Genomic DNA, 17,180 nt, shown 5'->3' with positions numbered 1-17,180 from the left:
AAAACAAACATATTTTAATCCACATAGTGTCAAAAAGGAAACATGCAAACAGAGTGTAAACTACACAGTATGCTACTGTATCCAACTGGTACAATAACAGTGGACCTGGATGTGCTGCTCTGTTTGTAGTCCAATGCAGGCTGCAGATGAGAATACACCCATGCGGTGTCTTTACACTGTATTTTGGGTCAGAGGGACATTTAATAAGCTATTGGGGAAAAAATCTTTTACATAAAAATATTCATATAATGTAGAATAATTACTAATGTCCAATATTGTTTGGTATTGTTATGCAGAAGAAGAATCCAAAAGTGAAAAGAAAACCTCTAATATTTTAATAGCTACATGAAGGCACATGGATGCCCATATCCATAGGCTATATACATATTTAAAGACGAACAAAAATAGGATGGAAGTTATTGAAGAAAATGCAATTCTCGTTTAAAAGTAAAAAATAATACAAATAAATATTTAAAAAACGGGTCATTCCTGCATTTTATTTGCCTGAAAAAAACTTAAATACAGCAATAACACCTTTCATGATGAAAATAATCTTTTTAGCATATATTTAATATGAATTAATTAATTATTATTAACTTGAATCAGTCAAGGAAACATGGAGGAATGAGAAAAAAACATTTTGTAACATATTTAAACCATCATTTATTGATGGTCCCTAACTAAGCATCCCAGCTGTTGTGTATGGGGGCTGATGGGGAGATCTAACAATGCAGACTAGCTTAAAGTCAGAGATTCCGCTGTGTGCTGCATGTTCAAGTGTCAGACATGTCTGAACTAGATACTGTGAATGTACAACAATGTATTAGTATTGGTATTAGTATTAGTATTCTACTTGTCCAGTGTTCCTGTTTACAGTAAATGAAATGTTCTGTTGTGAATAATCATTTCCTTTAAAATTAAAGCATTTTTTTTTACATAAGGAAAGCTTTAGGCTAATGCAGAAGATGGAGCATTCTTACTATATTTTAGTTGGACAACCCTTATATGTTAAAAAATGCCTTTCTTATAAATGCAGAAATAACAACTATGCCAAACAGTTTTTTTACCTTCAAATAACTGGAAAAGTGCATGGAATTAAAAAGTAGTGACTTAATGAATACTTGGTGCTGTTTGATAATATAATGGTTTAATGGTAGTATAGTACTACAGTGTACATCAATGAAGATGAATAGGTGATGGCTCCGTGTTTCATCTGCAGTGTATCGTCAGCAGCATCCAGCAGAGGAGCAGCAGGGATCACAGCTACAGAATCTTTAATGAATACTTTTGGCAGGGATCACCACACCTGCTTTCTCTGCTTTTAAAAGTGAAAACAGAGGAGACAAAATTAGAACAACAAAAAAAAAATGTAGTGTTGATATATTAAGTACAGTGTGTAAAATGGCAGATATATGCTCTGCTTTCACCGCTTGCTGTGGTTTGTGCCTTCCAGAGAGCTCTGCAACCCTTCTGTCAGTGTCCTGGGAGACTGCTTCAGTGTGGCAGTTGTTCAGCAACTGTCCAGGAAGGACCTTGACAAAATGGATGAGCAGTGTGAAGAGGATACAGTGAGAGGATACAGAGGAAACAGTGGGTCTAGCTCAGTGGATTTGACAAGATGGAATGGTTGTTCTTAATGTTTTTCAGGCAACACAAGCCAATGTTACATAATTTTACATATCCATATGTGAAAATGACATGCAGTACGGATTTAGATTTATTAAAAAAATACACACTAAAACACCTCAGATCTTATCTTCATCATCCTATTTCGGTTGCAAACAACAAAACGGTGCTTCACAGCCAACATCTGGTAAGGAGTAAGACAGACCTGGGCCATGTTACTCCGCTGTGTCCCTTTTAAACCGGTCCCCTGTCCCAGCTTTGAAATTGAGTGTGGACTTCCTCTAGATCAGCTGCAGCTTTGACATGCCTAGCCCTCTTAATAGGCTAATGCATCCCTTTTTTATTGTTAATGTAATATTGATGTAGTTATAAATGATACGCCTATTAGCAGAATATACTCAGACACATATCCATGTGTTCTTTTGTTTTCCTAATAATGTGTTTTTTTATGCAGATGTCAATGTAGTATAGATCTTCAATACATTAGTTGAAATTAATTATCTGCGTATTTGTGTTTTATATGTATGTATTTTAATTTATGTTGGCAAAAGGAGCTGAGAAACTGCTGACACGTATTGAACTCGCACACTGAATGAGGAAACAACAGCTGAGGTGTCTCAGCTAATCAAACCCTCATCACAACATTTCCTTTTTCTTTCTCATTCAGCCTGAATTCAATCTTTTAATATGAGGCTAGATTAAATGTGATCCTCTGTCCTGTGGTAAAACAGAGGGTAGAAATCAATACAAATCCTTATACAATACTGAGAAATGTCCCCAAAGTCCACTGGAGCAGCATTTTCTCCCCCTTTCTCTCTCCCCACTCCCCTCCCTCTCTGTCCCTCTCCCCTCCCTCTCTCCTCTGTTTCTTCTATAAGCCGACCTCTACTGTATACTACACCTGGCATCACACTGCAGAGCACTGGGTAGCTCAAACTGCACCAGACAAGGTGAGAATGATTCATATACTATTATTTGCTGGGTCTGAGCTATGGCAAAATATTGAACTGTGCTATGCAGAATGCTTTTCTTTAAGTCTGGATGAAATATTAGGCTTAACACTGGAGTCAGCTCTAAAGCAAATATTTGAATGTAGGCGAGAGTAGCTTTGCATCAAGCAAACAAAAAAGAGCTGAACTGCTTTGTATATTTTCTTAACATATTAAATAAAAGCAGGCAAATACCATAATCAGCATGTTTGACTGGAGGGAGGTTAAGCACAGAAATGTCTCAATGTTGGCAATTCACCAGTGAAGTTTGCAGTTCATGTCTTTGCAGCGTAAAAACAGTCAGGCTGTATTGTATCTCAGTTGTTGAGTATTATGGTACAGTGACTGTTCTACAGTAACCTCTGAGAAAGTGTGGCATTCATGTCTCTGAAATCTGACCCCGCTCATTACAGCACAGTCAGCTTCATTTGATTTGAACCTCAATAATGTAAAGACATGACAGCAAAATAAATAGGCTAGCTGTTTGGTTCTGGTGTATAGTAATTGCCTGGTGTTACCTTGCGCTGACCGTTTTATTAAATTTTTTTTTTGTTGTTGCAGGAAAGTTGGGAGAATGTTCTTCCTTGCCACAATTTTCCTTTTTGGTAAGTATGTGAATTGAGAACCTTTTTTTTCTAATATTTGCATGTTTTTTCCTTTCATTATGAATGATACTGTCATATGAATGAGTTTTTAATGTTGGTAAATATCTGATCATCTCTCTGCGTTATACAACACATAGGCTTTGCGTCAGCCCAGAAAGTGATTCAGTTAAACTACTGCTCAATAGATGAGCACCACCTCAGGATGGATTGCAAATATGCGCTTCCCGCTGAGTCACCAGAACCATTTTGCAAGTATACAAACGGCGAAAGACTCTTTGACACCACCGACCCAGATGAGGAGCAGCACGCCCCCTTTAAGAAGCGCGCCAGAGTCCGCATCTTCCCGGGCAACATCTGTCGCCTGCTGTTTAAAAACCTGCCCAACGGCAAGTCCAACTTCACCTGCAACATCAAATTTGCCGACTCAGGCACAGCATCCAAAACCTCAGTGGTTGAGAAAAGTAAGCTGCTTGTGCTCATGGCAATTGTTTACCACAGCTGTGCACATCCTGTTATTTTACAAAAAGAAAACATTTGAGTGACTGCCAAACAAAATGCTCCTCCTTCTGAATCTGCATTACTTTTCTTATTGCAGAGCTCCTCCTCCCGTGCTTGGCGTGGAGTGTCCTATTACAAAGCTGCAGTGGCCTACTACTGACCTTGATGACACTTCCCATGCTGCTGGAAATTCACTGGCCGTGAACAAGGCGCCAAACTGCTGCATACGTTAACACTGCACCCATAATCATCTGGTGACTGCTGTTAGACCCTCCTGAAGTTGTGTGTATGCACAAAGTGCAATGGGTTGAACTGAATGAACGTACAGGATATATTTAGTATGTCACAGGCCTGCTAACTCTGCATCATACAATCAATACTAAGCACACATACTACTGCATACACTTTATACTCTCACATATAAGCAGTTATTGAAATGTGCAGTATAAATCTGTTGGATAGATCTTGATTTCTGACAGATGTGTCTAACAGGGTGATGAGTAAAAAGCATGAATGTGACTTTGTCTTAAACTGAAAGTCTATATTCTGTAATATTCGATATCTACATTCAATAATTTTAGTAATTTTATTAAACGTAATGAAAGCTATTTAGCTTGAGCCTTTAGTCTTAATAACAAGAAAGGAAGAGCTATATACGAGGACTGCCAATGAGAGGGATTTTAAAGAGTGACGAAAACTGCTAAACAATCTAGCAATTTAAATTTCCCCAGCTCAAAAGTGATGAAACGTTGCGCTCCGCAATGTGACATTATTGAGTATCTGAGTATCATCACTCTTTAAAGTAAGCAATCTATCTTACCTGACTGAAATCTGTCCCCTGTGTCTTCTTCTTGGCTGCCAAACGATGAGGGCAGACCAAGGCGACCTTGTGCCGCACAGGCCCAAGATTGCGTTGTATTAGTCGATAAGAACTGGGCAGGGCAACAAAGATGGCTTTGGCAGGGTTTGCTCTAATGGCAAGCAGAGAAACAAAAAACTTTTAAACTGTTTTTGACTGACTACTAATAGATGCATGAGCAATAAAGTCTGTATTCTATTCTATTATGAGGAGACGATGTATAAAGTCCCTCGATTATTGTGACAAAGAAAAACCAAAACACAAACTCAGTTTTTACTTTGCCTTTCACTTGTGCCTGAAACACATGATCCATGTTCAGCCGAGGCTTGTTGTCATAAATATACAGTATGTTTCTGAAAGCTATACGTTTAGTCAGATCCACAAGGTTCTATTTATACATGGCCACTGAATATGCTTTATATGGTGCAATGTTTTCTCTGATAATGTAAAGGATTTTTACTTATATATATATATATATATATATATATATATATATATATATATATATATAGTTGAGTAGTTGGTGTGTAGCCAAAGCACAATCATTTAATTGCACTGAAAAGCACTGCTGTACTATGTACTGTATAATGACAATAAACTGAACTGAAACGTAACAAATTTTCATTAAATGAAACTAACCAACCATTTAAATGTGTTAATGCATGAGCTCCAGCATGCATGTCCACAGTTAGTTTGTGTGTTAAGGTGAGGGTGCTGTTGATGTCCTGTAGAGGGTAGCCCTGGGTCAAATTGGATGGTACTTCAAAGTGTCAAAAAGAAGAAGAAAATGATTGCAAGGATTAGGCCCAACAGTCAGGCAACACCCAAATAAAAAAAAAATTGCAACAGAGTATTGTGTCTGAGCTGGTAGTTTAGGGATTAATAGCATGTTAGGCTAAAATAATGTGTTCGCATTCTTACAATATCCTGAAAACAATTCACTTTAGTGGCTACTCAGTACAGTCCTCATAAATGAGAACTGCAATACCCCCACTATCCTCAAAATATGGATGTGTTCACTCTTCACTGGCGGGCCGCCACGGCAAAATTAACATAGAGGAAACACTGCTCTTTCATGGAGCTCTTGACAAATTAAAAACCATATCGCCAAAGGTATTTGACAACCAAATAAGGTATGTGGATGCCCAAATGTTACAACCATTTGTAATTGTCTAACATCTCATTCTAAAACCGTGGGCATTAATATGTGGATATAACAGCCTCCACACTTCTGGGAGTTTTTTTTTTCCACAACATTTAGGAATCTGGCTCCTGAGATTTACTCCCATAGTATGTCCACATCATTTTGATCACATAGTGGAATTCTACACCTACGTAAAAGGTTAGGTCAAACATTTATATTTCCCTTTTGGCTGGTTTCCCATTGTATAGAGGCACTCCTCACAGACTGGAGTGAGCATGTTGCACAAGACATTTTTCAAATGAATTCCAACTCAGGTGAATATAAACCGGCTATGTTTAGAAAGGCACTACTGATTTACTTTCACACTTGAAACATCACAGGTGCTCAGGTGGTAATGTTTTTACATTAATTGGGTTATTAATTAATACAAATCAATGCAATTTACATGCTTAGAAAAGAAACATATTATTGATATGAAATGTGGCACTTTGAATTTATCCACAGTATCACTGTTTCAAGTACATTTATCATACATGTATAGTACAAATATAATATATTTGAATTTTAAAGTTAAAATAATAATAGTAGTAATAGTAATGATTTAGCTATAACCGAGTTAACATCACTTCTTACAGCTTATTTTTTTTTTTTTACATTTTAAGAATGCCACATCATTTTGATTTATGGGTGCTGCATGGCAGTGCAAAATATGTGGTGGGACATGTGAGAAAACAAATGATTCACAAATGACATGATTCATTCCTGACTAATCAAGAGTGAAGAAGGAACCTAAAGAGATTACATACACGATCATAAAAACCGACGTCACAGTGGCAAAAGGTTCAAAGACCTGAACCCAACCTGTCCTGCTCTGTCTGGGAAATAAACGACCAACTTGCCATTGTTTTCTCTCCATGTAAATGTGCTTTCTAACAACTTTGTTGTAGTCAAACCTGTTTTTCCACTCTGTCCCTACCCAAGAGGATCATATTACCGGAAGTTACCTATCTTGTTGTCACCTGGGCGGACTCCTCAGGTGAGAGCAAACGTTAATCGCAGACAGAAACTACGATACAGTTGTGTTAAGAGTTGGGTTGGGACATTTAAGCGCCTAGTTGTTTATTCGACGTAAGGAAGATTTCTGAGCACTTTCTGTCCCCTTTCCCAGGAGTATAGTTAAAAACGGACGCAGTCGTGTTGCTGGAAAAGGAGCAAACTGGTCGACATGCTTGTCAGCGTTTTGGTTTCGGTGTCTTTGTTCTTTTTCGCCGCGACAGGTGAGTGGTTTTGTTGATACTTTATGAAGTTTGAGGAAAGGCGACGCGTAAAAGTATTTTATTGTTTAACTGAGTTTTAACACAACAGCAACCATTGTAGATACGTGTCCCTAAATGTTAAATGTAGGCCTACTGTTGGCAGTCGTCATGCAGTTGCTAATCATCCCCAAATGAACCTCGGGCTTAGTCCTGGAAACAAAATGTTGGCCTGCTCTGCTTATTTTGAGTTTAGGACGAACTTGACATTAGTGACCATAAAATAGGATTATGTTTTGTAGTCTAGAATTACAGGATATTTCAATTTAATGTTGGAGCAGGTGTAAAACCTGTGGCCACTGAAATGTGTAAGATGTGGACCGATTTATAGGAATTATTAGTGCCACCTGTTTTGTAAGGATTAAAGCCATTTTAACTTTATTAAAACAAGGAACAATGTATGCAAATGTAACATGTGGTTCCACATTCCTGTTCGTAGTGGCCTTTACTCAAATATATGATTATAGTAATGTTAAAACAGAATGAGGTTCACGGATGCCACAATTAGATGAGCACACTGAAGGCCCCCACAAAATTTGAATTACACTGCATCCTATTAAGAAAGCAATCATTCAATACTATCAATGTGTGTGAACACAACCCAGGTGTTTAGCTTTCGCACACTTGTCAGTGTAGTAGCTCTATACATTTGAGAAAATTATGTTCACAAATCCAACTGCCACTCATATTGTTTGGATTTTTATTTGTGGATGGATGGACCATTATTTTTGTATGTTAGGTTTATTTGCACAGTTTTGTAAATGTAACAAATACAATGCAGGGAGAGGCAAAAAATCCAGTGGGCTTATTTGAACCTCCACCTTAATTTTAAAATGTCAAACATCATACAGAACAAAACACAGAGAAAATAATAAATAAATAATACATAAAATTAATACAAACTTATATATATATATCTATATCTCTATCTATATCTCAACAGCAAAAGAATGTGTGAATAAAGGTATTGAATTAAAAACAGAACAGCGTTTGTAGGACATTGGTTAATTTATCTGTATTATTACTACTGAGCAAAAGTAATGTCGTTAGCAGTGAAACAATAAGGACATGGATTCAAAGTACTTATGAACAACTGGTAACAAAAAATGTGAAACACCAGTTAATTGGTCTATTAGGCATCTTTTGTAAAGATTTCCGGTAAGGAACCTTCAAATGATGTCCCTTTTTATTAATAAACTGCTGTATAAAATGGACACTTTAATGCTTTAAACTTGTAGCACTGAGCAGATAAATCTACTATTGTGCTTTTTAATTGAGTTTTCCGTGGCTCTCTTTACCTTGAAGGACACTTATAGTGTGTTCCATTTGTACTCTGGACATGGATTTTTTCGAGTTCAAAGACCTGTGATTTCTCCGGCAACCACAGAGTACCCTGAGTTAAAAATCCAACATGGCTGCTCCGTGCATCAACAGTTGTGAAAGCTGTACTAACATGCAGTTATAAGCACTTCTGTGTTGTTTGTGGCATTGCTAACCATGGCTAACCTGGCTAGAGCTAATGAAAACAATGAAAATCTGACTTGTAAATGGAACACATTCAACTCTGGTGTGACATCATTCCCAGCTTCGGCTTCCGAGTTCCGAGGTAAATGGAATGCACTACTATCTCCCCCCCCTCCCAAACCATGAAACTCACACAAGTATGCAACCAAGGAAGTCATTGAGTGCTCTGGTTTCATTTCACAATATACATCCATGCTTATTGTCATTCCAAAACTGTGACTGTGGTGCCTTATTTCAGCTGAGACTGCCTGTAAGACACATCTGCAGGGTGTCAAGGAAGTCTGAATTTAAGTATCTACAATAAAAATGTCATTTGTCAATTTGAGTTAATGATATTTTGTTATATTAATTTAAAGTCTTGCTATCTGTATTTTCATGTTTACAACTTTGCACACAGTTAAAGATTAACTGGCTCCTGCTGCCGTTTCCTGTAGTTGAAGCTTACACAGGCTTGACAACAAGGTAGTAGTTCAATCATGTAAATCCCAATACTTAAAGTAATGGCAGTGTAATGTAAAGTGGTGCAATAGACATGTATATTATGTGACCGACGGGCTCGTGTATGCATCCATTAATACTTCAGTCACTCGTGACTCTGTTGTAACTGCACTACTGATGGGGCTGCTGTGGCTCGCAGGTAGAGTGGTTGCCCCTCAACCACAATATTGGTTCAATCCCAGGCTCATTCGGCCTTTGATCGAATCGCCGTCCTGAGCAAGACATTGAACCTCAAGTTGTTCCCCAGATGTTATATGTATAGCTGTCCACTGCTTCGAATACTTGATGGGTTTGAATTTCACTACACTGTACTGTCAGTTAGGGCTGTGCGATATGGAGTAAATCAGATATCACGATATTCTTGACCAGATACCTCTATCGATATTGTGGCGCTATTCTAGGGTTGATAATTGGTGCTTTAACAAAATACCTTCACACTTAGATTTTAGATAAATAATCATCAGTAATGTGGACATAATGTCTAAGTGGGGAAAAGGCAAATAATAGAACAGCTAGAACAGGATGGTAAGTTCAGAAAAGTACATCACTTTACTGTAATGCAGCTTTTAAAACCAGTAAAAGACAACACTTTTGTCATATCACGATATCCAAAATCTAAGATGATATCTAGTCTCATATCACGAGATCGATATAATATTGATATATTGCCCAGCCCTACTGTCAATTGTATATGAGGAAAAGTTTTGTGCCTGGGGAAAAAAAGACCCAGAGTGTTGACAGTTTCACCGGAAGTTTTCTTGCTCAGCAGACAGGAATAAGGCACTTTTTTTTTTTTTGTCCACACCCTGATGGCTTGTGACTCTTCAGCATGCTCCCGAGTGTTTGACAATGGGTGTGATCTTTAACATGATGTCATACTGTTTAGCATTTGAGCTTTGAGAGCACCCTTCCATTCATTGGTAATACAGTACTTTTAACCATAATGAAGCTTAGTACAGTTAGATTAGTTTAATAAATCTTGTTTATTTGTTTTTAATATTCATTCATTTGTCCATTATTTTCTCAATTCGTTGGTTAATCGTTTAGTTTATAAAATGCCAGAAATTCATAACCCTTTCCATTTTCTTATTGCAAATTGACTAATTCATATTGCTAATTTTGTTCAACCAATAGTATAAAACTATAACATTGAGTTATTTATTCATTCAGCTATTCAGTATACCATCATGGAAGATGAAGGAATCTAGTATTTACATTTTAGGAGTTGGAACCAGATTTATAGGATTTAAAACGATTGAACGAAAGTAATTGCTGCTGTTCATTTTGATGCTTGATTACCACTTCGAACGATAATTTTTTGACCAAATCTGTCTTCTATGTAGTTGACTACACTTTTCAAAGCAGAGCCAAGCAGAGCTCAAATATCAGATGTTATCTGATGAAAAGTTTAGAACTGATGCTAATCTCCGTCAAAACTGAATCATCCTCCGTCTACCGTCCTACCGGTCTTCATGTCTGCTGCACCTTCTTGTTTTCATCCTTATGAATATTACAACAGCGCCTTAACCTCATATTAGGGAGATAAAAAAGACAGGCTTCCAGCTGCCTTCAATTTGAAAACTTAGGATTTCCGCAGTTTTCCCACTTGTGGAATGCTCATACGTTTTTATGTCATAAATTATGTTACCCTTTTTTAAAGGTTGATTTTTACAATGTTAGCAGGAGCCCAGTATCTACAACCTGGCTGTGTCTACTTTGGATGGCTACTTCTGCTACACCGACAGAGAAGTCTCTGCAGTCACTGACTAATTTATCATATCCATCAAGATTAAAAGCAATATCTTAACTTGGAGGAAGTGAGAATTTAGCTTTTTTTTTTTTTTTTTAAATTGTGGTGAAGAACATCTGTCACGCAAGTCTTACATGCTTAGCAAACTCAAACAATGACTTAGTCGTGCAATTAACCTTTTTAAATGTGAAAAAAAACTGTTCACCAGTGCATATTACAAGGATGTATTTTAGTGACAGCATGCTTCAAAGTCTAATTATGTGTTTTGTTTTGATCTCTGTCCAGGTGTAAGTGGCTTTACAGTCACCAGCAGCAAACCCGATGTGCAGGTGCCAGAGAATCAAGGTGAGTCCTGAAACTCTAAAATAATTTGAATGTAGAGAAGCCATTGTATGCCTTAATTAAGTATCCCAAAGTAATTGCGTTTCCACTTTTTACACATTCACTCTGTTCTAAAGAGTAAAGGTGGGAAGGTTGGTATTGTCTTGTTACTCAATAGAGTACATGTAGGGACCCTCATTATGCTACCGTTAAAGTGTGGTGCTATTTTGCGCCTTGTTAGTGGTATGAAATAGCTATTTACCATGTGCCCCGAAAGCTAGCGTTAGCAGCTAACCACCGGTTTGCTGTAGCTTGTTTAAAGCTAGACACGCGTTCGATTAACATGAAAACATGTCCCAGAGAACGTTCGACTCAGTACACATATGTTATTAACCCCTAGGTTAATTTTGCGCTGGAAGTGTCCTTTCATTACTCAAAATGCTGATATTTTAAGGTTGTAAAGGTCATCTCTGTCTTCTCACTGGAGTAAAGAATGCCTGTATGAGTTTTCAAAATCTTAAAGATCATGCAGTAAATGTGCAAGCTTCAGAGGGACAAATTTCAGAATTGCATTTTTGTTTTTTTAATAACAGTTTTTATTTCGTATTACATATTTGTAATTGTGAACTCTATTTCAGGGATTGACCTTACATGCACGTATTCAGCCGACTTCGGTTCAAGCCCTAGAATTGAGTGGAAATTTAAGGACCTAAAAGGCTCACAGTCGTATGTGGTCTTTGATGGGAAACCAACAAGTAAGTAGTTTCACAATCTTTGTTTGTGTCATTTTTGTAGCATTTTGACAAATGTCAGTTTCTTTTCCCACTAAGGAAGTTTTTGTTGTTGATCATGTTCGTTTATTTGTCTGTCTCTCTGTTAGTTACGATATCTCAAACTACTTTAAAATATTTTAATGACCTTTTGGTTCGAAATTGGGATCAGTGTTATCTCCTGGATTCCTTCCTGGGCCACCAGTATCTATTTTAAACATATCTTAACCAGTCTTAAATGATCCTACCAAAAAAAAAATATATTTCCAAAAAAAATCCATAATGGTTTGCAAATTGTTGTTCTTGTGGCCCAAACTGTATAGTACATGACCTAATTCCTAAATGCATTGTGCAGTTGCAGACACATTTAGGTGACATTTGTCAGCTAAAAGTGATCCTGCAAAATGTGATGGCTGCAATGCATTATATGTCAAGTCACTTGATGCTTTTGAGTCTGTTCCATAATGCTGCCATTCTTCCACAGATCCGTATGCCAGCCGGGTGACATTGTACAGTGATAGTAATCTGAGATTCTCCAAAGTGACCCGCGCTGATAATGGAGTGTATTACTGTGAGGTGTCTGGCAGCACCAGCCAGTTTGGGGAAGTTGAGGTGAAGCTGACTGTTCTGGGTAAAGGTCTTTTGTAATAACATTCTGCAAACGCATCTTTTCATTCATATCCACCCAGATATGAATGCATTTGTGATGTGAACTTCTTTGTCTGAAGTTGATATACTGGAATGAAGGTTGTGTATTACTGTACATGTGGAGACCAGCTGAAAACTGAATGTTATGTCCCGCAGTGCCTCCATCTCCGCCCCTGTGTAGGGTCCCCACCTCGGTGACGACGGGCGGGGTGGCCCTGTTGTCCTGCCATGACACTGATGGCTCACCTCCGCCCCAATACAACTGGTACAAAAATGGTGTCCTTCTGCCTGCTGAACCCAACAAGATTTCTGGCTTCCAAAATGCCACCTACCTGCTAAATGCAGCCAATGGCCACCTGGTCAGCTATGACCTATTACTTTACACCATTGTTACTGAAACGGCTATGGTCCCCATGGCCTTTAAAATTAAAAATAGACCCTTTTCTGTCTCTTCAGGAGTTTCCGGCTGTAACCAAGATGGACTCGGGTCAGTACTTCTGTGAGGCTTTCAACAGTGCTGGTCCTGCTCAGCGTTGTGCAGCCATGAACATGGAAGTCCGTAAGTACTCTTCTCTCTTTAATGTTAAAAACATGCTTTAGCCTGAGCCTGTTAAAGAGACGGTAATCTCTTTAAACCAGTTTCAGCTGGTGTGGAATGCTGCATGCCAACGCATCAAGGATAGTAAACGGGTTTAGCTGCATTGTAGGAACCAATGTATGATACGAACCTCCATTTAAACTTTCTTTTGATCATTTGAGTTTAATTTTTCTGTTTTTACTACACCACAATGTTTGACTGTAATTCAGCTAATGAACCTCAAAATGTGATGTTTTCTTCAAGGTGACTTAAATGTTGGAGGAATTGTTGCTGGGGTAATAGTGGCTCTGCTGCTAGTGATTCTGCTGGCACTTGGCATTTGGTATGCTGACAAGAAAGGATACCTGCCCAGTGAGTTTTCTACATTATATTAACATAACATTTACTGTGATCATCAGTATCCTGACTGAGTGTTGACATGACCAGAAACCTTGGACATCTAAATAGTGAAATGATTTCTTCCATTTTAACAAGTTAAAGGTCTTGTGACGTGCTGCTTTTTGGATGCTTTTATATAGGCCTTAGTGGTCCCCTAATACTGTATCTGAAGCCCCTTTCCCAAAATTCAGCCTTGGTGCAGAATTACACTAGAGCCAGTTCCACAATGAGCTTTCCTTAGTATGTGCCATTTCTGTGTCTGTAGCTTTAAATGCTATTTGGGTGGAGGGTTGGGGTGTGGCCTTGACCAACTGCCATGGTTTGCTTGTTTGCAAACCATGGGTGGGCCAAATTCTCTGGGCGGGCAAAGCAGAGAAAGGGGAGGTAACCTTTCCCCTTATGATGTCATAAGGGGAAGATTCCAGATCGGCCCATCTGAGCTTTCATTTTGTCAAAGGCAGAGCAGGATACCCAGGGCTCAGTTTACATCTATCGCCGTTTATAGCCACTGGGGGACCATAGGCAGGCTGGGGGAACGCATATTAATGTTAAAAAAAACAACCTCAAAGTGACATTTTCATGCCATGGTACCTTTTTAAAAAAGGTTGTCAACTCCCACACATTGCCAGCACAAAGTTTATTGAAAAAGCAACATGTTGGTCATTAATATTTATACCTCAACAATCAAAAAAATAAGTTTACAAACTTATACATATTTGTAATATGTTTGAAGAACTTTATACCAATGATGTTGTTTTTGTTCTTCTCTTTACAGAGAAGAAGGAAAGGTAAGAGGATTTTCTTTTTTTTTATTCTTTCTAATGAACTTTAGCAGATAATCCATAGTAGGGGTGGGAATCGATTGGCACCTCATGATTCCGATTCAGAGGCCAACTATTGGATTCTAACCAGATTATTTATATAAAAAAAAAAAAAAAAAAAATGGATTAACTTATCATAATCGAATCGATCTAGAGAGAATATCAATGCATCTAAGAATCGATTTATTTTTCCCACCCCTAATCCATAGACTGCATTGCCGCTCCAGACTGACTTAACACTATTTCCTCCGTGATATGCAGGGTTTCTTCACATTTGATCTATTAACTGGTCTTCTCTCTTTGTGACTAGCTCACCATGTTCTTTTAATTTTCCCTGCAGCAAACCAAAGCCCAGCGCGGTCTACCAGCAAACCTCATTGCATGGTGGTGGTGATGAAGAAGATGTAAGTATGAGCATTGCTGTTATATATCACAGTCAAGTATGTTTAAGGGCGGTCTATAATTTCAGTTTATTTTTTTATTTTATTTTTTTAAAACAGGCTGAGAGCTTTAAGAAAAATGTTCTAGTTCTGATGTTTGATGTTTTTTTGTTCAGGGGGAATTCAAACCGAAGTCATCATTCGTGGTGTAGTCTTCAATGACGACAGGAGAAAAGTTTGGTTTGATGTCTCTCAGCATGGGATTTTTCCAGAGGTTTTTAGGGACGTCTTTATTTTCTCCTAAATTGCAGTTTTTATAGACCAGTGTGATTTGTTTGAGTTGACAAGACCTGTCTCAGATACATCAATGTTATAGGGTTAATTTACTACAGGTTATGAGACCTCTTTCACACGTTTGGAAGGTTATTTTAATAGAATAAGCTGTGGCTACTAGTGACCCATTTTAGCCTCAGACATTTTTTCCATCTATGTTTGGAGTGTGTGTTTCTGTGTGCTTTGGATTTTCTGCGCCTCCTAATAATAGAACTATTGTTCAAATGATGCATGTAAAGGTATCAAATGGAGTACAGATACTCACAGTACTGGTAATAGGAAAAATCTAGGTAAATAAGGAAAATGGATACAATAGTACGATAGTTTTACAGCCACGTTTTTATTACATGTACTGACCCATCAACTTAATTCCCTCCAGTACATCTCTCTTATCAGTCAGTGTATCTAAGCTGAAACATTGTGGGAGCATACATGGATCATAGATTTGAGTGTCTCTGAGAGGTCTTTTTCTTTTAACAAAACCACAAAACGGTTGTAATGTACAATATTCTTTTTCTATTTAAGTTTGTTTTTCTTGTAAATAACAGTTTTCACGTTTGTAATTTAGAACAATTTGAAAAGCAGTTATCTAATCTTCCTGCCATTAAAATGAGACTACTACTACTGCTTATATGATATTAACATTTTATGTGCACATTCTCTTTAACATATGATTTCTAGTCTAACTAGTACCTTTTGTCTGGTTGTGGTTTGTGACATAAGTTTGTAAACCTCTTAATTACATTGACTAAGGGAATTGGTATTGAACAGGGTGTAGACTGACCGTTCAGTAAACTTCCTGTTGAAACAAACAAATGTCAGCTGTGATGCTGCACTTTATCATGAATCGGAAACGGGAGTGAGAGGGTAATGTGTTAAACAATTTTTTTTTTTTTTTTTATTTATTTTTTTTTATAAATGATTACTTGCTTTTTCATAAGGCATCGTGTGTAGCTTTATCATAATGATTAATTACCCAAACTGTTCTGACATTATGGTACTAATATTAGTTCTGTCTACTTTCAGTAAAAAGGCATTATTTAGTTTCATTTGTTAACTACAAATCCTCAGGTCCATGTGTTAAAGTGGTTGATAAGGTCAGACCTCAATATATCATGAGTTTATATAACCATCAGGTACAATATTTACATTACAAACACTAGGTTTTCTACATTTCTTGACTTTTCCTTGTGTAGAAAATTTTAAACTGAATCAGCTGATGATTGTAACTGTGCTTTATGTATTGGTTAATAAAATGCTGTTGATAAATCAATTGTACTGTCCTGTGTCAATAAGATATTAAGCTTTGCATAAACAATTAAACTACAGTATAAATTGCTTTTCTTTGCTAATATTTTTCTTTTTATGAAGGAGTGTCAGGTTAATTGTTTACTGATAAGGTCACACTGGCTGCAAACAGTTGAAGACTGAAAGCTTAACACACAAATGTATACAAAAGTATGTTACTGACCACAGCAGATGACTACTCCAGGGAAGAGCCTCATCCCTCTGCTCTGAGCACTGCACATTTGAATCAGGAAGTGTCTGAATGTAAATAACATACAAATATATAATCTAGTGTTTTCCACATGCTGCATATCCTCAACATCCCTTTGTACCCATACAGTAATACTGAGTATATAAAAAAACTATTACGACATTGAGAACACAACACCATGTATAAAAATGACAAATGGAAAGTGAGGTTTACATCTAGCATCCAGCCATAACACACATTTTTACTGTGGAATAAGGTCTGACAGTTCACATAAACTGTAAATGCAAACCGTTTCCTTATGATACACAACAATGCAATATTAACTTTGCTCACCACAGACACAGTTCAAAATAAAATTCATACTCTTAAATGAGTAAAAAGGGAACTTAATTAGAATAACGAACTTTTTTTAAATATAGCCTATAAATTAAAGGGATAGGTTTACAAAGTTTGCCACCTTACGTTGCTATGGCAACTGAGGATGGCGTGCTGCTCTCTGTGCTCGCCTTACTGTACACTGCGCATGCGTGGAGTGTCGACACACTTTCGCAGACAGGAAGTGTGACAAAGATTTTCCACCATCCAGCCAATGCATCCAGCCAGCCCAGCCCTACCCATGGATGTATT

The 17,180-nt window shown here is 37.5% G+C and overlaps 1 protein-coding gene across 2 annotated transcripts; it reads left to right on the top strand.

Moving 5' to 3' along the window:
• The first annotated feature begins 6,571 nt into the window (after positions 1-6,571).
• On the top strand, positions 6,572-16,324 carry f11r.1 (F11 receptor, tandem duplicate 1). 2 transcript variants are annotated; one of them, XM_039778688.1, is made up of 11 exons: positions 6,572-6,757; positions 6,890-6,998; positions 11,092-11,151; positions 11,766-11,882; positions 12,382-12,528; positions 12,702-12,904; positions 13,002-13,104; positions 13,387-13,494; positions 14,297-14,309; positions 14,683-14,746; positions 14,899-16,324. In XM_039778688.1, exons 2-11 carry the CDS (start codon positions 6,947-6,949, stop codon positions 14,932-14,934), a joined length of 903 nt encoding a protein of 300 aa, XP_039634622.1. In that variant the 5' UTR covers positions 6,572-6,757; positions 6,890-6,946; the 3' UTR covers positions 14,935-16,324. The 2 variants fall into 2 exon arrangements, with proteins under 2 accessions (XP_039634622.1, XP_039634621.1); XM_039778687.1 differs by lacking the exon at positions 6,572-6,757 and having other exon boundaries at positions 6,764-6,998.
• The last annotated feature ends 856 nt before the right edge of the window (positions 16,325-17,180 follow it).

This window comes from Perca fluviatilis, chromosome 16 (genome assembly GCF_010015445.1).
Source record: "Perca fluviatilis chromosome 16, GENO_Pfluv_1.0, whole genome shotgun sequence".
Taxonomy (NCBI): domain Eukaryota; kingdom Metazoa; phylum Chordata; class Actinopteri; order Perciformes; family Percidae; genus Perca; species Perca fluviatilis.
This window is presented reverse-complemented; position numbering and strand designations above follow the sequence as displayed.